The 24,802-nt window shown below is 34.1% G+C and overlaps 3 protein-coding genes across 4 annotated transcripts; 2 read left to right on the forward strand and 1 right to left on the reverse strand.

The window, feature by feature from the left end:
- Nucleotides 1–1,571: 1,571 nt before the first annotated feature.
- Nucleotides 1,572–3,411, forward strand: LOC123321429 (nischarin). The gene is made up of 4 exons (XM_044909016.1): nt 1,572–2,205; nt 2,257–2,448; nt 2,512–2,679; nt 2,731–3,411. Exons 1-4 carry the CDS (start codon nt 1,765–1,767, stop codon nt 3,292–3,294), a joined length of 1,365 nt encoding a protein of 454 aa, XP_044764951.1. The 5' UTR covers nt 1,572–1,764; the 3' UTR covers nt 3,295–3,411.
- Nucleotides 3,412–3,759: 348 nt separating this feature from the next.
- On the forward strand, nt 3,760–19,789 carry LOC123322438 (KICSTOR complex protein SZT2-like). 2 transcript variants are annotated; one of them, XM_044910404.1, is made up of 41 exons: nt 3,760–3,965; nt 4,189–4,292; nt 5,667–5,851; nt 6,872–7,111; nt 7,435–7,665; nt 7,721–7,868; nt 8,150–8,370; nt 8,425–8,540; nt 8,596–8,719; nt 8,771–8,909; nt 9,148–9,406; nt 9,460–9,625; nt 9,682–9,897; nt 9,948–10,066; nt 10,123–10,341; nt 10,394–10,709; nt 10,777–10,976; nt 11,028–11,350; nt 11,410–11,779; nt 11,862–12,108; nt 12,377–12,824; nt 12,887–13,097; nt 13,153–13,225; nt 13,279–13,464; nt 13,519–13,768; nt 13,822–13,957; nt 14,007–14,245; nt 14,297–14,561; nt 14,611–14,773; nt 14,828–15,097; nt 15,150–15,272; nt 15,331–15,556; nt 15,614–16,506; nt 16,557–16,721; nt 16,856–17,397; nt 17,465–17,639; nt 17,698–17,917; nt 17,972–18,266; nt 18,354–18,685; nt 18,739–19,058; nt 19,138–19,789. In XM_044910404.1, exons 2-41 carry the CDS (start codon nt 4,235–4,237, stop codon nt 19,264–19,266), a joined length of 9,558 nt encoding a protein of 3,185 aa, XP_044766339.1. In that variant the 5' UTR covers nt 3,760–3,965; nt 4,189–4,234; the 3' UTR covers nt 19,267–19,789. The 2 variants fall into 2 exon arrangements, with proteins under 2 accessions (XP_044766339.1, XP_044766338.1); XM_044910403.1 differs by having other exon boundaries at nt 3,760–4,292.
- Nucleotides 19,790–21,692: 1,903 nt separating this feature from the next.
- Nucleotides 21,693–23,391, reverse strand: LOC123321316 (dnaJ protein homolog 1). Its single transcript, XM_044908779.1, has 2 exons — nt 22,439–23,391; nt 21,693–22,243 (listed from the first exon to the last, which is right to left on the reverse strand). Exons 1-2 carry the CDS (start codon nt 23,258–23,260, stop codon nt 22,004–22,006), a joined length of 1,062 nt encoding a protein of 353 aa, XP_044764714.1. The 5' UTR covers nt 23,261–23,391; the 3' UTR covers nt 21,693–22,003.
- Between the last annotated feature and the right edge of the window lie 1,411 nt (nt 23,392–24,802).

Here is a 24,802-nt window from a genome sequence, read left to right on the forward strand (position 1 = left end):
GTGGGTAGAGTGTAGATGCGCGGGTAGAATCTAGGTGCGCGCGTAGAATCTGGACGCGAGTATACCCGAGGATTTATATGTGCGGGAAGAATCAAATAATCACGCATCTATCCCACTGGCACACCTTTACAAACAATCGATAAGCCTCAGCTACTAGATTAAGAGGAGAAAACATCAAATTCGAATTTTTGTTTCGATTTACGACAACAGCTATCGATACGGTTTTCGGGATATTGGAGTGTTTCAGGATTATTCATTCATATTCAAGTATTCTCATAATTAGAAATTCCTCAGACGGAAATTCGTACAGCAACATCTTAGATAAATATTAAAAGCCATTCATCATTTCCACTACGGCCTACCTCGTTTTCCATTGCAAGTTAAGACTGAAACAACACCTAACGATGAGGAATGATTAATTGTTTTGCAACCTTCAGACTCAATTAATTTGAATGACACTTCCACCCCTAGGAGCCGAAGAATCGCGGAAGCTTTTATCAACTTCAGAACTGAGAAATTTAACGAACAACAAAACGAAAAACATAAATTGGTGTTGGATGCTCCGACAAAAAAGTCACACTGCCCTTTTTATTAGGCACCTAAGCAATAAAGTTTCTAACGGAATGTGGACTCCACCATTTTTCAAAACGAAACCCGAACGACAGCTTTCATAGATACACCCTAATTATTGCTATGAATAATTGTTTCAATTTATCTGGCGCGAAATGTGGGCTTGAAGTTTCCATTAACATCATTATTTCTCCCTCGATGCAACAATGAATAATCAACTTGTCGTGAGTGATTGAACCTGCGGATTTATAGTTTAGCTTATCAAGTGTACGAAATATATTCAATATGATAGAACCATTTATTCCACTTCACATAAATTTATATTCCATCGAAAAAAAAAAGTGATAGAGACTTTTGATCCGGCCGGATATTTGTGGAACATGTATTGAACTAAAATCGGTTGCTCGAAATTACTGGCTATCGTAGCAGAAGATCTTTGATATTATGTGCTTTCAAAATTTCATTATAATTTCAAATAATTAAACTCAAGTAAACGGATTTAAAAAAAAAACTTATGGTGAGCTTATGCAGCGTAACCTTCGAATAAAGAAAGAGCGTAATTTAAGACCTAAGCAGAGACTCTGGACCTAAGCAAAGAAAAATCTCATTGGCAGATGTGGTTCACGTGATCTTCGTCTGTCAATTAGATTGGTTAATTTCTTAAGTCTTAGTTCCATAGACAAACTGGTTGCTTAGTTCTCAGCAAAGATTATAGATAGAGTTCTTAGTTACGCTGCATAAACCCAGTACCCAGAATCTCTGCCACTACTATACAATGCCTACACTTTATCTTCGCTCACCTGAAGATGCAATTGTGATAGCGAAACACGTGTAGTGATAAAATAACTCCTAATGAAAATCATGTAATTCAGTTTCTAGTGTAACCCAGTGTTTCGCTATCACAATAGCATCTTCAGGCGGGTGAAGAGTACATTGTGTACTATGGTATATAATAATATATAGGGCCTATAAATAAAAATGAACTTTTCTATGATATAAATGATCTGTGATCAGTAGGTATTCCAACTTCCAACAACAAATTGTTTTGAACATCTACTTTCTACTCCCATAGACATAATATTATTGAGTTTCTAATGAATTATTGAATAATTGGAAAAGTAAACGTCTGTTAAGAATATAAAATGTTGAATTGCTTTCAAGGAAACAAAAAGAGCTCACTCAAAGTGATATAAAATGGCTTGCTTCTGGGTTAATGCACAAGGAACCACAGTTAAGATTCCCACAACTCTGGAAAAAGAAGGGGTTACTCTTTACGAAATAAAAATTTCTGTTGGCGACATATTTTGGATAGTAACCCATCGCTACAATGATTTCTTCGAATTGCACACCAAGCTCGTTAACGATCATGGTGTTGCCAAAGATATACTTCCATCAAAAAAACTGATCAGAAGTAAATGTCCCCAATTTATTGACACAAGAAGAAAGGGACTTGAACTTTATCTACAAAAACTTTTAAAATTCTTGAAGCTGACCATGCCCAGAATTTTTCTTGAGTTTTTAAATTTCCATGTTTATGACGTTTACTTTCTACTCCAAAGCCTAGCACTAAAGTTTTACTCAGGAGCTGAATCTTATATATCTACAACTAACAGTTATAATTTCACTACACTCGAAGTAAGAGTCGCAAACTAAAATTATAAGCAATGCTGAATACCTTTTTTTTAGATACATGCTATCAGTAAGTGCTGTAATACTCCGCAGCCTGCAGAATATAATCCTGACAAAAGATATGACTTCACACATGTATTAGACTTTTGCTCTCAACTCAAGGATCTAAATGTTACTGGCATAATTGGAAACTATTTAAGAAGTAATATTCAACCTAATGATCTTCTCTTTGATTTTCGAAATTTCAAAGTGAGACAAATATTCCTTTCGAAAGCATATTTCATGACATGAATAAGAAAATTTTGGTTTTAGAAAATCACCAATTTGTCTTTGAAGGAAATTTGTTTGGATTGTATTAAGGACTTGGGCCAACTACGCAATAATTTGGAAACGATGACCATTAACAAATCAAATATGACAAGTTTGAGTCAAATTTTACAGTGTGATGTTCTTCATAAATATAATTTTGATAGTACCCATGTAAGTTCTCCTTTTTTTTTGAGAATGTGTGTCAATTTCAAGTTTTTTCAGGTGTGGAGCAATTTGGTAAAAATGGATTTGAGCCACAATTGTTTAACTGAAATTGACCAAACAATAAAATTGGTACCAAATCTGAAAACACTTATTCTGGACCAAAACAGATTTTCCAATATTCCTAATCTTCTAGAACTGAAAAACTTAACTACATTGAGCATATGCGGTAACCTAATCACATCCTGTAAACAAATACATTTCACTCTAGGTAATATATCACACCTAAATCTATCTCAAAATAGTATAACTAGTCTGGAAGGATTCACCAAGCTCTATTCTCTGGAAACTTTGAACTTGACTGGGAATAACATAAATAATATTGAAGAAATTAAATTTTTATCAAACCTTCCCTGTTTAGAAGATTTAAAGTTGACTGGAAATAGTGTATCGACCATAGTGGATTACCGTGTAAAAGTTCTTGAATATTTTGGCAAAAGAGCACAGGAAATTTGTCTAGACAATGAACAACCTCTACAACCAGAGCTCGATAAAGTTTCTATTCGAAGAGCCTTGAAAATTTTGAAAGATGGAGAGGTACCTGAAATACTGAGCACCCGCTAATTTGTTTATATATATATTTATATTATAACTACCAAAATGTTTGTGATATTTCTACTCATTTAGATGTTTATGTTATGTAATTTATAAAAATGGATAATATATTATTGTTGCTGCTGCTTTGTAACTTTTCTTAATATATTGGATTTATTATCAAGGGTTTATGAAGGGTTTACGCAGAGTTCTTAGGAAGGCAAATAATAGTCGGATTCAATGATCCAGAGATCATTAGGGTAGTGTCTAGAAGCATAAATCCTCACTATCAATACTAGTAGCGACATCTACTGGTGACCGCATGTATTAATTATCACGTAGTAATAAACGAAATAAAATGCTTTATAGATGGCACTGATATTTCTATATATATATATAAGGGCTTTGAGTATTCAACCCAATACTCAAGGATAAGGGTAAAAATGAAAGCCACTTGTCCCATTTTACTCTTTATTGAAAATTCAACAGGAAAAAATTACAACAAATATAAGTATAATGTGCGTCTTGTTTTATGTTGAACGTCAAGTTTGACAGATGTGGGTGTTACTACACATCAAAACAAAATCTTTGGTTAGAAATGGGGCAAAGATAAATAATCAGCTGCCAATTTATAAGATAGCTCTCTCACTGCCACTGAAAGTTTCGCCTTTTCCCACTTTTTTTCAAGTTGTGCTCTACTGGTAGTCAATTTTTTTCAGTGACGTAATAATGTAAATGTTTGAATAGTTAATGTATTGGTGCAGTTGTCAACAATATTTACCATTCCTTCTCATAATCTGATACCCAAACCTTCGAGGATTTAATATGTATAATGTTGGATTATATACAATCCAAAACAACTACAGTGATTGATTCAAGTCCCAGCATTCGTGGGAACTAAAGACTGATGTGCCTTCTTTGCAGGGGGAGGGTTTCAAAATTTCATTTACGGAAGTGCAATTAATGAATTATGGAATTCGATTCTGTTAGCCTAGATTCAGATGAAGGAGTTGAGTTACCAGTCCATGGTAAGAGTTAATCTTTCAGGCTGTGGCAAATATTTGGTATCATTAGTATAAGTACCTTACATTTCATATACCAACAACACTATCACAGTTTTCTTGTTCAGTCCATCTAAACCCATGAATTCATCAAATAGGGCTTGATCAGCAAGCTTCGTGTCATTTTGTTGTGCTCCACACTGAACAAGATAATGCTTATGTCTCTTGTTGTAGGTAGGCTTTCAATCATAATACTCATTTTAGAACTAACATGTTCAAGGAGTAGTATCACCTCTGCTTTATTTTCTTTCAGACTTTTTTCTTTCTTTTGTTTTCATCCTCCCCTTAGCAGCTTCAGTTGGATTACATATTCAGAAGTCCAGAGGTACTAATCCACTTGTTGGATAGACTGAATTTTTCTCATTCAAATAGAGGGGGCTTCTGTTTGGAGTTATTTATATTATATCTTGATAAATTCCATTCGGGCCCTTATCCCATCACTCTTCTCCATTTCTTATCAAAGATTAAAATTATTGTTGTTTGGTGTCAGGAACATTGACCTTTCTTTTCAGAATTATCTATGAAGTACTCTTAATTCAAGTAGATAATTATTGAAGGAAAATTTCATTTAATCTCATGCATTCAATATATTTGTCAGCATCTATACATGTAATACTCAAATTTTGGTTGCCTTCTTATTTTTGAAATTTTCTGGTGTATTTCGTCTTCTTAAGATCAAAGATGGCTAATACTATTCAATTTTTTTTTTCATTTTAGTAGTCCTTGGATTAAAAACTTATAATTGTACAATTCAATTCAATTCAATTCATAATTCAGCTTTCTATCCGAAAACTGAAGACCGGCGTTTTTTGAACCTCCCCTTCTTCATCTGTTACGCCTATGGTTGATGATGAACATATCAATTTCCGCAGACGTATCTGCGGTAATTGATCACTTCGAATTGTCCAAACTTGAATTTATTGTAGGTCCAATATTTTGACCTGAATGAGTATGAAACCTTTAAATATTTTTCCAAAGAAACGCAGTTACAGGCTTATATAAATGTCGATGCATATGTTAGCACTACCACTTCGGTATGCCAATTTTTCATTGTTTGATTGATAATGAGTGTTTTAACTCTTAGGTACATGATAAACTTGTTATCTGCTGCAACTATTCATTGCTTTCGCCCCCCTCTTATGTTTTATTATGTGTTGAATAGCTGTCAATAAATGAATATCAGGCAGGACTACCAGATAAATATACTATCAGCATTACTTCATTTAACCATGTTTTATCATTGTGTACATTGTGAAATACATTAATGTTCACGTAAAACAAATTGGAAAGTTTTTTAACAATTTATGCTTCTTCACGAATATGGAAATCGCTACCTTGCAGAACATGGTTGTTACTACCCAGGGGATTTTCCATACATGGAGGAAGAAAACCAACAGATTGTTCTGGAGGCCAAAACTGTATATCTTCTTCTACCGAAAAACGTACCAGTTTCAAGAGCTGCTAGACTTCAGTGGCTCTTGAACCATCTCAATTCCGTCGTAACTATGCCTACTGTTCAAAAATGGGTAAGTTACAGACGTAAAATATTGTAAATAGTCAAAGTCAAAGAAATTCGAACGCGGCTCCAAATAGTCTAAAAATTTCAGAAATGCTTAGCTTTTTGGTTACGCACAAAAACCAAACAACTAATAAATTATACGAATTCCCGATATTCTCAAATCGTCTAACTTAATATAAGTTAATCGATTTACAGCAGTTTATATGTTATATTTGAAGAGCGTGAATTATACCGATTATCTGTGTCACATTTTTCTTCCGTATTTCGTACATAATTTATGCTTTTGTCATAGCTTTAGAAAATGGAACGTTGGTAGGTATAAAGAGATTTAATATTTCAAGCGACAATATTGAGCGTATCTAGTAACGATGTTGTGAAAAACGTCCTTCGGATACCTGACGTAATATTGAATATATTTCAGCTAGTTGAATATCAATTAGGCTCGATTTATTTAAGAAATGAATCCGACTTCTTATCCAAAAAAGGACTAAAATGATACTTTGGATCAGTCGCATCCATTTCGGAAATTTCCAAAATAGGATTTGGAATCGTACTCGGGGATCATCAATTGCTGATGATATGAAATGATAAGAAATAGGAAACTTGAACAATATCCCATATATGCTAGAAATTCCGCCAGCACAGGTTGGACGACAAGGTCAAAATACTTAAGATTATGCAAATATGTTTAAACCTTAATACAACTTATGAAAACTGTACATCAACTCACTCTACACACGGTCGTGTTTCTTGTAATTGATAAATGGTGACATAATAATTCGATGTCGAGAAAGGAAATTTCAGTTTATAACGAATTAATAAGATACATTACATATTCGAAAATCAAATAATGTTTCTAGCATTCTGCGTTTTTTTCGTAGCCTTTTAGTTAACCCTAAGAATTGAGCAATATCGGTATCTGCATTGTTATTATACGTAAAAACTATAGCACATAACTGTTTAGCTGGGATCCACAAAGCCCAATAAAAAAACAAATTCCATTTCTTCATTAAAACATAATTTACAGAACAACTCGACCGAAATTGAAATAGTGTCCATTGTGGCGAGGGAGCAACTGATAACGAAGTGCAATAAATTCCAAATAACCTGCCGTACTGAATTGAAATTTTTGGCTCATTCCTATAGAATAGTTTATTGTTTGGACATGAGTCCATCACAAGCTACTATTGACATTCAGAAAGGAGAAGTGTTGTTCGACGAGATTTTTAACTGTTTCAAGCATAGCCTTGAAGGATTGACCAAACAGGTATTATAAAATCCGAATAATTTTATCAAATTTTTCAATGATATCTGTTGGATGACTTGTGTCTGAAGGAAAATTAGGTAAAGCTGGCTACGAATGAGACACAGGCTGTACCAAGTTATGGCACTGTTTGTATTAGAGGTCAAATGGAACTGAAAAATTCAGTAATATCACCCCAATGAACAGTTCACAGTCCTGCACCTCATTTAGCCGCCCACCTAATGTTATTCTTTCATGAAATATCAATTGCATCAAGAGACGAGATTGATTCTAAAACTACGTTTCGCAAAAAAATGAAAACTCTAGTTGAATTATTACTTTTTCAGTTCACAGTACCTGGTAACACCCTAGTTTTTCAACCGAGCATATATTTAACTGTGATCGTGAACACTCCATTCTTTATGAGTCCAGCTCAACAAGTTCTAGTCAAAGGTGTCGAAATAAGTAATATAAAGTTGCCAGATATTATTAAATTTGTAGGTGATCAATTCCATATTATCGAAGGTAAAATAGCAGAAGTTGCTACCTTTGCCAATTATCAGATGGATAATCAAAGAGTAAGCAATGAACAAAAAATGATTTGAACTTTATTATCGTAATTTTTAAATTCAGGCTCAAAACGAAAGTAATCTCTCTAATATAACCGATTCTGAGAGATACGGCCTTAAAGTTCCTATGGTTTCGCCTGATGCAAATTTCGTTAATATGTTGAGGTATTCCATGTTGGCCATTTCTCTTCTTCCGGAGAATAGTATAAGTCGTAAGTATCAAATTTTGTGTAATTAATCGTCGTAGCACAACGAAATCCAGAATCGTGCATGTAATTTCATCATTTCCAAAAGCACATTGTCAGAAAGCGATTAAAATTTTGAAAATTTCCTAGAGGAATGGTGAAAGTGAAGACTTTGAGCGCATGACACGTTTTTCCGAATAATCATGACCGAAAATTAAATATTTTTCCCAGTTCTTTAGTGGCTGCTATGCTGCATTCGTGGGATATATGTGCAGTATTTAAGGAGCAAACCGATTTATATTTTTCAGATATTTTGGTTATAACCGATGGCGTGGTATCAATGCCGGATGCTAACATATTAGAGTCACTACTCTTCCAACTGCATTACGATTGCATTTCCGTATCTTTTTTGAAGGTTGGGTCACCTTTTCATCCACATTCTAGTTCCGGTTTTGTATCATATACAGATTTGTTATATTTTTTTGCTCATTCTACCCTTGGGACCTGTGTACAGTTAATAAATTATGTTGTAAGTTGGCGCATTATCTTAAGTACCAATTTTTTATGCTGTGTTAATTTTCAGAAACAGCAACCGTTTATCGTGATGAATATTTATCACGAATTGTTTCTTTTATGGACTTTCCATACCAAAAATAGGTATGTCTTACCGCGAACTGATTCCAACGTATGGGTTTCCGAGTAAGAAAAAAATAAAAATTTATTTTTTCCTTTTTTTTTATATGTATTCTTTTAGAAACGAAATATTTCGGGGATATAGAAAACCGACCCTTTTAACGAAACGCCAGGCCGAAGAAAAATCCAGTGCTTCCATTTTTCTCTTATTATCTAGGCGAATGAGAGAAGGGTTCACGATAGACGTAAGTCGACATGAGCTATTGAAATCTTTATTCGAATACATTATTTTCCAGCATATATCCTACATAAATGGTTTGTTGGAGGTCAAGTTGAGTTTGGAGTGGAAATCCTCGATTTTCATATATTTCAAACTCGCCACCCAGTGGCCAATTACGAAGGGCAACAGTACTTTATATGAAATTTTTATTGCAGGTGAGTATCCAAGTGTAGGCAATTTCTCACTGAAGCTATTTAAACATACAGTCCGTTGTAGTACAGATACTCTTTCCAAAGCTCTCCCAAGATCAACAGCCAAGTGATAGATTAAAATAAACCTAAAAATAATTCACATTAGTTATACATTTTCAACTAAAACAACAAAAAACTTACCAGTTCGAATTTTTCCTGCAAAGAGAACAAAGTTACAAATATAAATTATTTGATCTTACAGCTCCATATGAATTCCTACATGATATAACATGCTTGATGAAAAAAGAAAATAAATCTTCATACAGAGTTGCAATAATTGAACGATTTTGGTTGAGGTTATCTCAGTTAACAAGGGAAATAGGTTTCGCCCAACAATTGAGCACATTTCCAACGTCATCACTATGGTATAATTTACCTGATAGTGCAAGGAGCGGAATTCCTGTATTTGTGTTGAATAATACTCTTGGTCCAGACAGCACAAAATCATCTTTAACCCCAAGGTGATTGAAGTGCATACATTTTTTTCACTTCTTCTCATCAACTTTTTCTTCAGTGATCTTTCCTGTCCAAAATTCAATCATTTATGGCAACCAATCTGCCAGATGGAAGGTAATAATTGGAGAAAATGGTTTCACATGCATAAGATTTCCCTTATTCTGAAACATGATCAACTGCTTCCGAAGGGCTTGCATCTCAACCAGTCTTCAAGGAGATATGAGGTTTATTGAAGTGTATCATTCAGTATTTGTCACGTATTCAACTCCGATCTTTCCAGACTGTACAGTGCCGACAAGCAGCTGCAGCATTATATGGGTTCCTTTCAGAATGGTCAACTTTTATACTGATTGATAATAATACATACTTGAAAATCCTCAAAGAGCCTGACAAACCACCAGTGTCATTTTGTATAATAAGAATAACATCAAAATTGCCTTGTGCCGTTTTACATATTGGCTTTTCCACTCCCACACCAGGAACTGTTCGAAAAGAGGTAAAACTATCCCAAATCCTTGATGAATTAATAAAATGAAGTTTTTAAAGATTCTAGAACAGTTGAAGGCTGACATTTCTCAGCTTGCCTATACAACAGGTCCCCTGAGGGTGAAAGAAAACACCATTTGTGTTCTGTTTGAAAAACCAATTGAAAAAGTCCTGATAAGGTGAACAACCCAATATTTCTCTGCAATAAAATATAATAAAGCTTCTTCATTTTCAGATATGAACGTATGCCCCATGATTTTTCAACTGTGATATTTCCTGACGGAACTCAACCCCCTCATTCAAGCTTAAATGTCGCCACACCCCTCACTAGTTCTCTTTTTATCACTTTATCCCGATATCTCTACCATAAGAGATGTATATGGGGAGCTAGTTATTCCTTCAACTCTAGATTATCTGACACTGCTCTTTCATGGATTTTGAACACTATAACAAAGTGAGCATATAAGCTTTTCCATGAGCATATATTAACTTCTATCATCTTGTAGAATGAGACTTGAGGAAGGTTTTCATTTCGCTCATTCTTCAGCTGGAATTATAACTATGGTTATGGAATTGTGGATGGATCCTTTTGCAAGCTGCCTTGTTCAGTATGTCTTATTTCCAGTTAATTATAGTGACAGTAATGGGTGGGGCGAGGACAGCAATAGTTGTTCCGACGATGATAATAATGAATGTGATGGTGAAGCTGAACTACAACTCATTACTGAAGTTTGGATAGAACCACAGTTTGGAAAAGTACAAACCACCAATAAAAGGATTACGTATTTCAATAATAAATACTATTATGAAATAGCTAATATGGTGGGTAGATTTTTCAGTAGATGTAATCAATCTGGATTCAGCAGGCATTAAAATGTGTTCATTTCAGATCAGCCATATAGATCACCAATGCATAAATACTCTACTCACTATGGAACATCTCAGTTTGATGTGTCAAGAAAAAAATAGAGCCTTGAGTATAGGGTCTTCAACCAATTTGTTCAATTTATCATATGCGAGTCACAAAACAGTGCGGAAAAACAGCAGAGGAATTAGTCATCCTGAAACTAGTCCCAGTGATTCGAACAGGTGACCTTGTTAGAGTACACTCTTGTTATGTCCTTGACCATGTTTTTTCAGCCCTCCTTGGTATCCAATTATAGCTCCAAGGATTGAACATATCCCATTCAAATTTGATCCTATAGCAATATTGCCATTTTGTCAGCAAACTGAGTTGCTGTTCTCTTTATTCCTTGAGAACAATGAGAAAGCTATGTATTTCCATAAATGTGATATGACCAAAGCCAATAAATTATTAATGGACAATATCCATGACCATTTCATGGTGTTACATGATTCAGAATTGGATTTAACCAAGGAAGAATCTGATAAATTCACTAAACACATTATTGACAGAAATAAAAATAGCAATTTTTGTCCAATAACAGAATCTAACAAAACAGGTAGTTTTATAATCTGTTTGGAATTCATTATCAGTTTAATCTTATTTCAATGATTGCAGACGGTTTTCAAGAAGCATCTCAGTGGCGGTGTCTACTGAAGGGAATATCTATTTCACATGTTATTCTGACATTTATTCCAGCCACATTAGATGACCTCAGGGTTTTGTTGGCTTCAGAAAAATCGAAAAAGATAATTAGTGAACATGTAGAATCCTCAGATAGACCTGGCTCAAGAAACAGCAACATAAGTGATGTCCCAATGAATTCCTCAAATTGTTTGATTTTGCCAGTTTATGTATATGATTGCCCTCTAGGCGTTTTGGTTAACGCTCATGTGAAGAATTTGAAGAACAACTTTGCCCACAATAAGGATGTTCATGAAGATCATAGATTTAAGTTTGCTGAATTTATCCATGAGGAGAGTGTGAGGTGAGTCAACTTTTGAAGATTATGAACTATATCTCAGATGAGCTTCTTCTTTTGATTACATGTGATGCCTTTAACTTTACAGGTTGAAGGAGGAAGAGAATATTCAACATAGTCCTGAGCCTAAAAGCGAAGATTCAGACTCATCAGATCCAAATAATAATGCTAGAATCCATTGCAGAGCCTTGGTCTTGGCACATTCTAAAAGTTTTGTTCTATCTCTTTTCGTGGCACTTCATTTTGATTCATATATTCATTCATCTGATATACAATCTGCTATGGATCAATGTGAAGAAAGCATAACTGAGATTGACATTACAAACTATATCATGGTTAGTTTATTTGATTTGCTTAGGACGTTGCCTTTCTTTGCTAGCATTGCTTAATTGCTTTTCATCTTCATCCTCAACATATCTCGTATAGCCATTCTTGCAATAAGTTCTTGTTTTATACTCTTTATTAATTCTTTTCATTCAAACACTTGTGAAAAAAGTTCGAATTTCACTTATGAAAGCCTGTCACTCTTATCATTTCTCTTTTCCATTTATTTTATTGGCTATTTTTTTTTCATTAGTATCTTAAATGATGTGTTATTTCTAGACTGTGTGTGGCCATGTGAAAAATCTACAAGAGGATAAAATCGACATAAAAATACTGAACCAATCAGCGCCGTGCAGTGACTTAAAGCCTATTCATAATTTGATTAAGGAAAAATTCTTTCAACTAATCAGTCAATCTTTCAGTTCCATTCCAACAAACAACGAGTATTATTTTTGTCGAAGTTTGAATACCCTTAAACGAAATATAAAACAGCATGATAGCGATGACGATTTATCGAATTTATCCGAAACTAACGAACCCAAATCTGACAAAGATTTATATTTGGAAAAATCCCACATCCTTCAAAGAATGGAGAGTGGTTATTCTGGTATAAGTGAGGTGCATATGCCTGATGTTTATCCACTTTTTCTACAATTAATATGCACTATTCGATACAACAACGGTGGAGATTCCAATGTATCTGTCAGAGTACTACCAACTTGTTTGGGTGAGAGCATTTCTTAGCTTCCAGAGTTGGATGTTGATCAATAAAACACAATTTTGCTGCAGGTGAAGTTATTCAAAACATCGAATCTGAAATAGAAAGTTTAGATAAGTCAAAACTACATGTCAGCCTGGATATTTTATGCCTTACCCTTCCTAGTAGAGTCCAGAATGTGATAACAGAATATTCTTCGAAAGGTTTGAGAACTACATCTTTTTGTTCTGATGTATTTCAACCAAGTTTTGGGAGCCCATCTTCAGAAGCAAGTTTCACAGAGTATGTTTTAAAAAAAGAATATTTGATTCAAAAATTCTTAAGTGGCTGATTTCAGAATTCAAGACCCCGAACCATTAGTAAACCTTCCCGATTATCAAAAGACAGCAATTGTTCAACTAAGGGATGATGTATGATATTTTCTATTAATATCTCTTCATAAATTAATAATTTGAGTTTTCAGATTAAATGGCTACTCAAAGATGAGATTGCAACAGCTTTATTGGACGTTGAACCGGTTACTTCAAGTACGCTGAACACTATAGTTAGTCACGTCAGTCATAGTATAGGTAAACCATCGTGTGATATGGACAAAATTAATCTGAATTTTGTGTATAACACAACAGATGGTTACAATCATTTTGTTGAGGTAAGAGTATTGTTGGCTCTTCTATATGAAAATATTCATAGTTTATTTTTTTAGGAGTTTGTGAAAATAATTGTTCCGCCTTACAAAATATGCAAAAAAGAAGATTATTATTATTTGGTTAAAGAAACCCCTTTATCGCAACTAAATCTCGACATAGATCAATACAATTCAAATATCAATGACAATAGTGGAATAAATGAAGAACTTGATATATTCATATCTCCTTGTGATCAGGTAAAGGATGAAGTAGCCTCCCAACCTAGCGACATATCTAGTGTAAATGATAGTGTTTTAACAGATGGAGGTAGTGAGAAATTGTTTGAAACACTAACACAATGAATAACGTTTTGATTCAAGGTTATGAAGAAGATGTCAGTGAAGAATATGAGGATTACGAATGGCTTGGAAATATTGATATGAGGCGCCCTAAGTTGCCCAACTTCTGGTTGATAATGAAAGTTGACCATGATGTAACCATTTACTTCCACTGCAGGTATATTTCAAAAATTTGTGAGTATTAAAATATGATACAAAAATTTCAGGTTCTTGGAATTGCCAACACCAAAAGTTGGTATATACCTGGAAATCCAAAGAGCTGTTAGAGATGCCATAAGAGATCTTTGTAAAAGAGTTAACCAGGCCTTGCTTCTACAAACGCTGTGTGAAAGTAAAATATGTGATATTCTATTAGAACCAGAAGATAACTTCAAAGATTGGCATCCAGAACTTGTCACTACTTCTCCTAGAACTTCCGCATACAATCGATTGAAAAGTGTAGAGGGTAAAAAAAATTAGGAGTAACAAAATAATATTCATAACTTTGTTATTATAGGGTCAATAATCGAAAACAACGACGAAAATGAAGCATCCAAGATGAAATCCAAAACTGATCCAAGATTTAAAATTGGCGAATTCAGTTGTCCCGTTGTTTGGCAAACTAACTTTGTACTACATCCAAGATTAAAAACAGGCTCAGGAAAGTCAATCATTTCTAGAGGAATTCTAGCTTTGAAAAATATATTAGACAAATTTTCTGTTTCCAACAGAAATAATATGTTTGTTTATAAAGATCAAAAGAAAAATGTATTTTACTTGAGGTAAAGTGAGGTAACCTGATTTTTTCAATTTTAAAAATTGTATCTTCAGGCTACAGGAGAATATGCAAACGAACTGTGGAAAAAACCCTTCAATGAGACCTAACGAGTATGAGACAGCCTTGGTTTCTAGAAGTCCTTCAATTGCTTCACTTCCACTAGGCCAGAAAGGCACTTTGGGACAGTCAGACGCCAGTATATCATCGAGTGCATCGGTAAATTGTCAATACATACTTATTACTTGAATCAAGTGTTTTTTCAATTTTTAGAGTGAGATAAGACCCCGCGTGAGGAGCTTCGGTGAAAAGGAAAGTAAAAACAATCCAACCGAAGACACATTAACTTTGAAAGTCCATGGAATCACAGCAGTTGGCAGAGATGTGCAGTATGATTTAGTTCAAGTGTTACAAAACAGACTTGATGATGCTGTCTTAGAATTTCTCTCTATTACACTTGCAAGAAATGCCATGTGTCCTTTGACTCCAGAAGATGTTCATTTCATCCAAAAGCCGTTCAGGCCGCCTGAAGTTGTAATCAGGGTAATTTTTTGACTTGTATTAATTGACACTTTGTTTTCATTGCAATTTTCAGCTAACTGTTGAGGAATTTGCTGTAGGGTATTTGGAATCATTCATCTATTATCTCAAACAGAACCTACTCCAATTTTTGAATACACCAAAATATACTGATCTCCGGTCCCATTGTCACTTCCAGGTTATAAAATAATTGCTTTCAAGTTAGTCAACTTATAAAGCATATCGTTTCATTTTAGGATTTCCCTGAAAATGATTCATCCAACAATATGGTTACAGAGGGTAATATATTCATCTACAATCAGAGTCAAAATCCTTCTTCTGGAAATAGAGGGATAGCCTGCATAGTGCTCAATTTAATAAATAATATCAACAAACAAACAATAGTATCTGAGAAATTCAAAAGTGACTTAGAGAACAGAAAATACGAAAATATCATTTCTACTAAAGTCATAACAGCTGAAGGTAAACTATGATGTTAATATACATCACTTGTATGTTTCACTGATGGATTTCTTTCAGAATGTTTACCGGATGTATATTTGGAATTCAGGTTATGGAAGCAGGGAAGAGTGAATATAGACAATCTCATTGAAAAATTAAACGCAACTGTTTGTCAGTCTGTATGGGATTTAGTCACTGAATATTTTCTCCTCACAGAACCCCTGTGTATAGAAGATGAATCAAAATCCAATGTTATAAAACCTATTCGTATTGATGAAATGAATTTGGACTTTTCTAAAGAGCTAGAATTTAACGTTACAATCAAGAGTAATAAAGATAGTAATCTTCGTACACATGGATCTAATATAACCAAAACACATGCACACTCTAGGAACAAAAAGAAAGCTATATCTCTAAATCGAAAAACATCGCGATCGATAACTTTTGAAAGTACAGGAAAAGAAAAGGGATCTAGAAAAGATAAACCAATCTCAAGACCCTCTGTTGAGTTAAATGCTTTGGAGAATGGAAATGCGGGTATTTTGTCAGACACATATTCGAAATATTTACCAGATTGGTTAGAGTGTGGTGTGAATCTTTCTGTACCATCTGTTAGAAAACACAGGGTGACTTTAACCAATCGTCATTTGGTTTGTGTCAGTATAAGAGAAGTTTTGAATTTGATACAGGATAGTTCGAGAGCTTTTACAGTCCTACCAACAAATGCCCTAAAAATAGATGATCGCTACAAATATGTAGTTTATGTTCCTTCGAATTCGGTTCAAAAATGTGTGATTGTATCTAGAAATTTTGAACAGTGGAAAGCAACTATTTCCCATAAAGACCAACCAGAATTACTGGAGATACTAAGTCCTCACGTCTTGAAACATAATCAGAAATTTATACCATTAGCGGCCAATATTTTTGTACCCCGACAAAAAATTTTATGGGCTCTAATAGAGAATGACAATGTAAGTGAATGTAATTTCATCTTTTCCATATTCAACTTGAAATATTGTAGATCGTCATATATACCTACAATTGGACTAAAGAAAAAATCGATAAACTGGTGTCAAACTGTACCAACTTGGGTTTATGGTTGAGTGTACGCTCGTGTTTTTTGAATTCCTTGACTGCTCAGAAGTTAGGACTTTTCCACAATCAACACTTGGCTAGAAAGATATTTGTGAGTAATAAATTAGAAATGAGAATATATGTATTCTCACTGTCACTAGTTTGAATTATTCGAAGTTTCGATGAATGAATTGTTCTTTTACTGAATATGTATATATTTTTCCAACACTGAGAAAATACTTTTAGTTGAGTTCCAACAACCCATATGTATCGTATATAGGGAATGTGGATTATATGAGAGAATTGCCGAAAGATATACCACGTCGGACTATAGCAAATAAAAATCTAGCAAGATCATTGGAAGTATTCAGAGACGCCTTCAAGAAGATAAGATATTCATCTAATGATATTGTTGTCATTTTAACGATGGAGATGCGCGAAATTAAATCATGGGAGGAGAAATGGAATGAAGAAATGAAAAAATTGCATTCTATGTACCAATCCAGAACCAGCTCTACCACTGTTCCTTTGATATTTTTACTAATGCAGAATTCGCGTATAATACACTACTGCCATACACCTCTATTGTTTCTGCCTAAATGGCGGTTAAAATCTGCTGCTACAAGGGACCACAGCTTGTATCCTAACACATGTACTGATAATCTTGAATTGCCACAAACAGAACATTGGCACACCGACCTCTGCTATGGATTTTTCTGTGAATATCGTAGATATTTACAGACTCTGGGTTTCATGCCATTGCAGTTTGACAACAATTGCAAGCCAGGGTGGGTAATTCATTTATTCCATTGTCCTATACTCAACTGTGATTAATTTACAAATCTTCTATTAAAGGATGTGGGCCAAGGACAATTCATCGTTCGACTCTGTGTTCTACATTCAAAAAACAATTCTGGGCGGTATTCTACTTTTCACTGCCGAGTTTGTTGAGCCATTTTTTTCTACAAAACTTCATGCCATTGAATGTAGCAGACTTCAGAATATTAGTTCGAGAGCATCGATCAATAGAGTGAGATGGAATAAGTTTTTATACAATATACAAAAAAACAATTTTCTTCTCTTTGCAGTTTACACTGAGTTTTCTGGATGAATGTGATAGGGTGAAAATGTTTATGCACCTACATTCTTTCACTTATGATTATCATCTACGTTCAGTCCACAATTATGTATCAACCAACTCAGGGATGTATAGATTATGTGAAAATTACAACTTGAATCAGTTTTTGGACGATTTTTTGAAATATTACAATAAAGCACCAAATTTTGCTAGGAATTTAGTACATGAAGGTAATGACCATCTCTCCCAATAACCTCTGAATCTAGAATTTGATTTTTCTACAGATACTCTGACAATAAAAGATCTTCTGACAGAAGGAAAACAACTATATGACTATCTATTACAAAATATAGATCAGTACAATTTTAGAGCTATGAAAATGAAGAATAGTAATGGAGACTTCGAGCAAATCCTTGTCCAAGTTACCACAACCTCTCAAGTGCATTATACTGATTCTCAAAACTGCCACCATACAGACGACTTTGATGTCACATTAGTAATCTATAACTTATGCTTTCCTTACAGCCCAAGCAACAATGTCTTACATTTGAAATATTATCTCATTTTGACCTCAAAAAGGTAAACCATGAACCAAAATACTAAAACATCTTATAATCGATATGACTGATCAAAAGAAAAATTTTATGAGTAATTTTTCTTCAATAGAGAACTATATCCTGCTGTTGGCCGAGAAGAAAAACTAGGAAAATTCAAAACAGTATCATCAGCATCCAGGAGCATACTTGGAGTAACAACAGAAATACATGACTGTATTACAAACAAACCAGAACATTTTGAGGATATTTTACCCATTTCTGAGAGTGAGCACGAAGATAATGAAGTACTAAATAAAAAATTAGACGTGTCTTATGTAGAAATAAGTACAGAAAAGGTAAATTATTTGGGTTACTACTCTTCCCATGAAGAATTGATGCAAAAACTCATCTTGGAAAAGGCTCAAACCACGCACAATCTCATAAAAAATATGGTCACCAAAGGTATGTATTACATTAAGGTTGTAATTTTTGTACTATGTACTTGTTGCCTACAGGGATGGTTCAATGTCGCAGTGATTTGTTATGGAATAAACTGTTATCAACCGAATCCACTCTACTGTACAACGAATTCATTGAATTGAAAAATTTATCCCATCCAGAACTTCTCAGTAACATACATCCACATATGGGTCCTTTGTTGAACCAACCAGTATCCTGGTATGAAGGTCTCTCGAAACTTCTACTTGTTAAGTATAACGATCATAAAAGGACGTTCATATCTCCTGATGGAAATGTTCAACATTATGTGATTTTGCATCCTAATTATTTTGGAGCATTCATGTTATTGTCGATAGATTTGCACACGGCTAGAGGGGTGAGTAAAATTCGCTATATTCATATCATATCAGCACATGCTTCGAAATAAAAACATTTCTACCCTATTTGATTTGCAGGATTTATATGCCGTCTATCGTGAAGTGGGAAAAAATGAAGACATAGATGTTTGTCGTGCATACCGTAAGCAGTTACTTGATGGATTTGTTAATTGTATTGCATTTTATTTATGGTCTGGGATGATTTGATGATAATTTTTAATCTAATCTGGATAACATTGGAAAATATTTTGAATGGTATTGAACATGATACTCATTATTAAATTTTGTTTGTTTTCAATTGAGTTCTTTAAAGAAATGGCCTAAATTGATACGCAATTTAAAATATTTTCCAGACATTTTAGTAGATAAGATGGTCTCTCACGATAATACAAGTTAGAACATGCATATTCATAATGCAAATGAGTACCTTAGTTGAACTTATTAGAGAACTTTTCATTTCTATAATTATTATTAGGAAAAATCTGAGCTCATCTGGATATTTTGAAATTGTTTCCAATTTGTTGTTCCTGAATTATTTCCTACATCCCAGACCAAGTTATTTCATGTTTATCATGTAGCGTGGTGCCAGTGATAATGCATATGAACTGAAATTATTTTTATATTATAAATGAGACACACTGTGATAAATGTACCTCTGTTTTGTTTCCGAGAACTATTGAATATTTTTTTATCTCCATGTGCCATTATTAAAAAAACGAATTGAAACTAATCAATCTTTCTCTTACAATAATCCCAAACTCAAGTAGGAAATTTTTCATATTGTAATAGAAGAGTTATTCAGTAATTGGTCAAAAGAATTTAAGCATAAAAATAGTACAAATGGAGAAATCTAGTGATTGACTACAAATGGATATTTGAGGTATTGTTATGTACCCTTTTCATTTGGAAAGTAAAAGTCATTTCGAAAATATGCGGCCTTGACACCTTAAATCCGAAATTAACCATTTCCATCAGCATATGTTCAACATTTTCACTGAATTAATTCTTATACAGACATCCCTGTCCCTTCAGTTGATCATAGTATTATTCGCGAATCGAAACATCTATAAATTAGAAGAGCCTGCGCCACCGTTAATTTAGAGGCTTGCATTTCCGATCGATTTACAAAAGCAACGTCAGCGCGTTATTTATTGTCCTGTTGACAATGAAGACCTTCACTCAAAATATTTGCGACCCAGCTTGGCAATCAATTGACGAATCACGAAATGGTAACGGATTCTGCTATTTTATAATTAAGATAAATGAAAACCACCTGTTAATAACTTATCAATATAACGGCCGCGCAGTGAACTTAATTTTTTGTGATTAGAACCAGTAAATACATAAGAAAGGAGAACTCTTAATTTTGATGAAAGATTAAAACTCTATAATCTTTGATTTTGATATGATGAACATTTGGCAGCTTGCCTTTTTAAGATTAGACCGACGTCAGTCAACCATTTGACGTCATCGCCATTAGCGTGTGCCGTACATCAGAGACAATAAAAAAGTTTGTCTTTCAAGATTAAATAAATAAATATGTATATATACGTCTGATGGTTATTATTGAAAATTAGTGCTGCTAAAATTTATCATTATAGCAGTTTGAAAGTATACTCATAATCCCTTATCATTACGAATATTAGAATGCTTGAAAACTGATATTTTTGATAACAGATTCACAACTATCGGACAGAATCTCCCACAAATTTATCAGATAAAAAAAACATGAATAATTGAATTGATGTGATTGTTCTACTTCTACTTGAGCATCAGTTCACTGAGTAACGGTAAAATTCAAAGCAACAAGGAGGTCATCGCCGCCTGTCGCTTCCTCGATACAATTTCGTTACACCTCGACTACCTTTATAATATCTTGTAAATAAAAATTATATTCTGTATAAAAAAATCGATAACTTGATCATATCAATTGTATTCCGCCCAAAACATTGAGCCTACTACAGCTGATGATGTCACGTCTATTTTTGTTACACTACTAGTTTGGTACACATATGTATACCGACCGATTAAAAATAGTAACGTGTGAGAAACTGTTTCGCGAAAAAAGACTTGGTCCTCTGAAAATAACAGGCAAACTCTCAATGGCCTCTTATGTTTAATAAATATACTTGTTTACAACAAAATTGGGAAGGTGTGCGAATCCATGATGTGAGCAAATTTGGAGGTCGTACGTATTCATTGAGTAGGACAACTTAATATATCACAAGGTTTCGTTTGGTGATCGACCTCAAGAATTGGAAATTTTTCAAACCAAAAATGGAAACGAAACCTTGCTTTGAATTAGTCTCCAAATAGGCGAAATCCGTTTAGATTATTTTTTTTTTAAGGCAACTTATAACCATAAAAGACGACTTTACCTTGTTTGAAAAAATTTGATTTCCTAGCCATTACTGCAATATCTAGCATTATCTTCATTGACAATTCAATAGGTTAATTAATTGGACGAACTTGTATACAAACTGTATTTTAACGATTTCAGAATTGTTATTTTTGCACAAAAATCGCTTTTGTGTAAATTAATCTTTTTTTTAATAAACTACGAAACCCAGAAACTTCATTTTAAGGACGTAATCGTGAAAAAACGATTCGGCGGTACGTAATAAAAGAAAAACCAAAATTAACATTTATATATTTGCGCAAATACATTACAATAAAATTTTAATTCATTAAATTTATAAATTAATCACCTTATGTACATAACAAGTTATAGTATTTAACTCATTCAACAAAATTGTGAATAAGGTCGTGTGGTCCAAAACAAATATCCACACGATAGTTAAAAAATAAAAAATATTTCATATTAAACTTATTTCTTACATCAGCTCAGAGAAATTTTTAATATCTATAAGTCCGTACAAAATTATTGTACTAAAACGTACAAATTTTTATCACAACACACATTTCCGAAAAGAAATATAATAAATTAATTATCAGGAAGGGTATCATAGAGAATATCTCTTGCAGATTGGGTGAGATGGTCTGGGAATTTTATATCGAAGTTGACTATCAAATCTCCTCTTCTGGATGGTTCTTTTGGTAGTGGAAGACCATATCCTTGAATTCTTTTTACTGTGTTTGGTTTAACAATTTCAGTTGTGAAGTGCAGTGGTTTTGTGACTCCAGGTGTCATGCTAGGAACTTCAATGGTACAACCGCAAAGGGCCTGGAAAAAAAGTACTTTAGTAATGCTTACTCTGACAGTCATTGATGGCATAGTTGGCAGGCTTATCTTTTTTATTACTGTTAGTGAAAGATGATGATGATAATGTTATTAATAATCTGAATCCTTAGTTGACAACATGTTTAAAAATAGCCAACAGGACTATGCCATCTAAAAATATTCCAATGCTGTGCTTACCTGTTTTAGTGTAATTTTAGCAGTATATCGAATATCGCTGCCTTCCCTCTTGAAATGCGGGTGAGGTTTATCCCTGATAATGAATACTATGTCTGCAGGTATTTTATTCCTTCCCTGATCGCCTTCCCTTTGGAATGTGATTTTTGTGCCAGCCTTCCATCCAGGTTTGACATTGATGGTCAACACCTTGTCTTCTTTCTTTGTACTACCATCTGGCTGAAGTACTTTTCTACTGATCTTCATCTTCTTGGTGCAGCCTTTGGTGATATCCTCTAAAGAAACATACAAGTCGTGTTCTATAGGCGGATCTTGTATTTTGTCTTTGGATCTATTAGGAGTATGAACATTGAAGGAATGACTTCTGAAAGCTCCTCCTGGACCACCTCTTGGTGGTCCACCAAGACCAACAGAGGCGAACGGATCATCAACGTCCATTTCGTCATCGTGGAAACCGAACATTCTGTTTGGTCCACCCATGTCAAAGAAGGCGTGGAAAGGACTGGCATTTCCAAAGAATTGAGCAAATGTAGCTTTTGGATCCCCGTGGAAAGTGTAGCTGAAGTTGCTAGGACCACCATTTCCTGCATTTCCGGGCACTCCACCTTTGAGACCATCTTCTCCATAGGCATCGTAGATATCCCGTTTTCTCTTATCAGACAAAACTTCGTACGCTTCAGCTACTTCCTTGAATCTTTCCTCTGCTCCTGGTGATTTGTTCTTGTCTGGATGGTATTTTAGAGCTAATTTCCTATAGGCTTTCTTGATGTCATCATCACTCGCACCTTTAGATATTCCTAGAATCTTGTAGTAATCTTTTCCCATTTTCTATAGGCTTCGTTCACTGATAAAACACAGTTCGTCCAAATATCACTGATCTAGTTCGACACAACACACACTTCTCTCTAACGGTGTAATCAATTGCAATGGCGTCCGTGATTGTTACGCTACTTATATAAAGAGGTAGGAGTTTTCTAGAATGTACTAGAAAATTCGACGCGCGTTGTCAGACTGTAAACGATTTTCTCCGGTATGGCTCCACACAAGAACCTTAATATAAAGCCTTATACTGTGCCAGAACCTTCGGATAATTTCGGTGAAAATGGGCTATGAAAAACGGTGACCTGGTACATATATGTATCTTTCCGAAAACGTTGGTAGGAATTATGCCAAAAACAGTTTAAAATCCTTCGGGATTCTGCTAATTCGATTTTTCTTGCAAACTTTAACTGAAACTGCTAATTGGAAATTGGAAGTGAATAATTGCGCATAAAGGCGAAGATAGAGTATTGTATGTATATTCGAAGAAACTGAAAATATGAGTTGTAGTTGTTTCTTGTCAATATTCTCTATTTTAGTGTTTATAGGTAAATATTTTCTCTCCGACAAAAAATGTCCTCTCAAAGAAACGACTTCAACAGGATTGCACATATTGAAACTTCATCTCCTGAATGGAAATGTAGCGAAAAAGGGATTTAAAAAAAGATAAAATAATATATGAATACAGAGTAATCACAACAACAAAATATATGTATATTGTTCTCAACTTTTATCAGCTATGATTATTTCTCATTCAATAATGATATGATCTGTATTTATTATTGCCTTTTGATTACTCATTATCTACAATCTGTACATTATTAAATTGTTTATGGTCATCTAGGTCGGGAATATCTCCCATCAAAGGATAAAGTCCTGTGAATTTGTTACGGGAAAATAAAGCTGGCAACATGCCATCGCAAAACTCCTCCCATTCGAGCAAGTCAGCAATCCAGAGTGATCATGAAACTTCTGGAATGTTCAATTTTTGCAGTGACCCCCTTGATTTTGAAAAATGTTGAAGAAAGGAAAAGAAAATAAAAGGTGCTCAATGAAAAGAAAAGACAACCCTTTGGTTGCTGCTGATGCTCATTTTGGAAAAAAAAATTTAGGAAATTGTAGATACTAGAAGATGAATACGATTCTTTTCAAACTGCATCGCAAATAAACAAGCATAATAACAAAAATATTGTAATATTATTGTACTCGAATGTTCTTTGTCTTCAAATAACCTAAACAAACTTATTAACTTAATGCAAAACCCTTTTTTTTCGTCCTAATAATTTAGGTTATCAACAGTTTTCACTTTTTTCCATAAACTTTTTTCTTGATTAAGTCAAAGTAAAACATGCCAACCCTTTGGTTCGTTGGAAATCACCCTGATGCATAGCCTACCCTACTAGTATGAAGCCTAGTAGGCTATGCCCTATGCCTGATCTTAAATGGTCAGTGTAAATTAATGAATTATAATAATAATATCTAGAATAGAACTTATTTATGACAAAGTTTGAAGTTACTCAATGATTTACTACCATTGATAGTAGAAGA

Source organism: Coccinella septempunctata, chromosome X (assembly GCF_907165205.1).
Source record: "Coccinella septempunctata chromosome X, icCocSept1.1, whole genome shotgun sequence".
NCBI lineage: Eukaryota > Metazoa > Arthropoda > Insecta > Coleoptera > Coccinellidae > Coccinella > Coccinella septempunctata.

Excerpts from the sequence above, each read along its gene's own strand:
- LOC123321429 (XM_044909016.1), top strand. The coding sequence starts at position 1,765 with ATGGCTTGCTTCTGGGTTAATGCACAAGGAACCACAGTTAAGATTCCC. Across the intron at positions 2,206-2,256 it reads ATAATTTCACTACACTCGAA|ATACATGCTATCAGTAAGTG; the intron begins GTAAGAGTCGCA and ends CCTTTTTTTTAG. Across the intron at positions 2,449-2,511 it reads TTGATTTTCGAAATTTCAAA|AAAATCACCAATTTGTCTTT; the intron begins GTGAGACAAATA and ends TTTTGGTTTTAG.
- LOC123322438 (XM_044910403.1), top strand. The coding sequence starts at position 4,235 with ATGGAATTCGATTCTGTTAGCCTAGATTCAGATGAAGGAGTTGAGTTA. Across the intron at positions 13,465-13,518 it reads GTTACAATCATTTTGTTGAG|GAGTTTGTGAAAATAATTGT; the intron begins GTAAGAGTATTG and ends TTATTTTTTTAG. Across the intron at positions 15,098-15,149 it reads CGCCTGAAGTTGTAATCAGG|CTAACTGTTGAGGAATTTGC; the intron begins GTAATTTTTTGA and ends TGCAATTTTCAG.
- LOC123321316 (XM_044908779.1), bottom strand. The coding sequence starts at position 23,260 with ATGGGAAAAGATTACTACAAGATTCTAGGAATATCTAAAGGTGCGAGT. Across the intron at positions 22,244-22,438 it reads CTAAAATTACACTAAAACAG|GCCCTTTGCGGTTGTACCAT; the intron begins GTAAGCACAGCA and ends CTTTTTTTCCAG.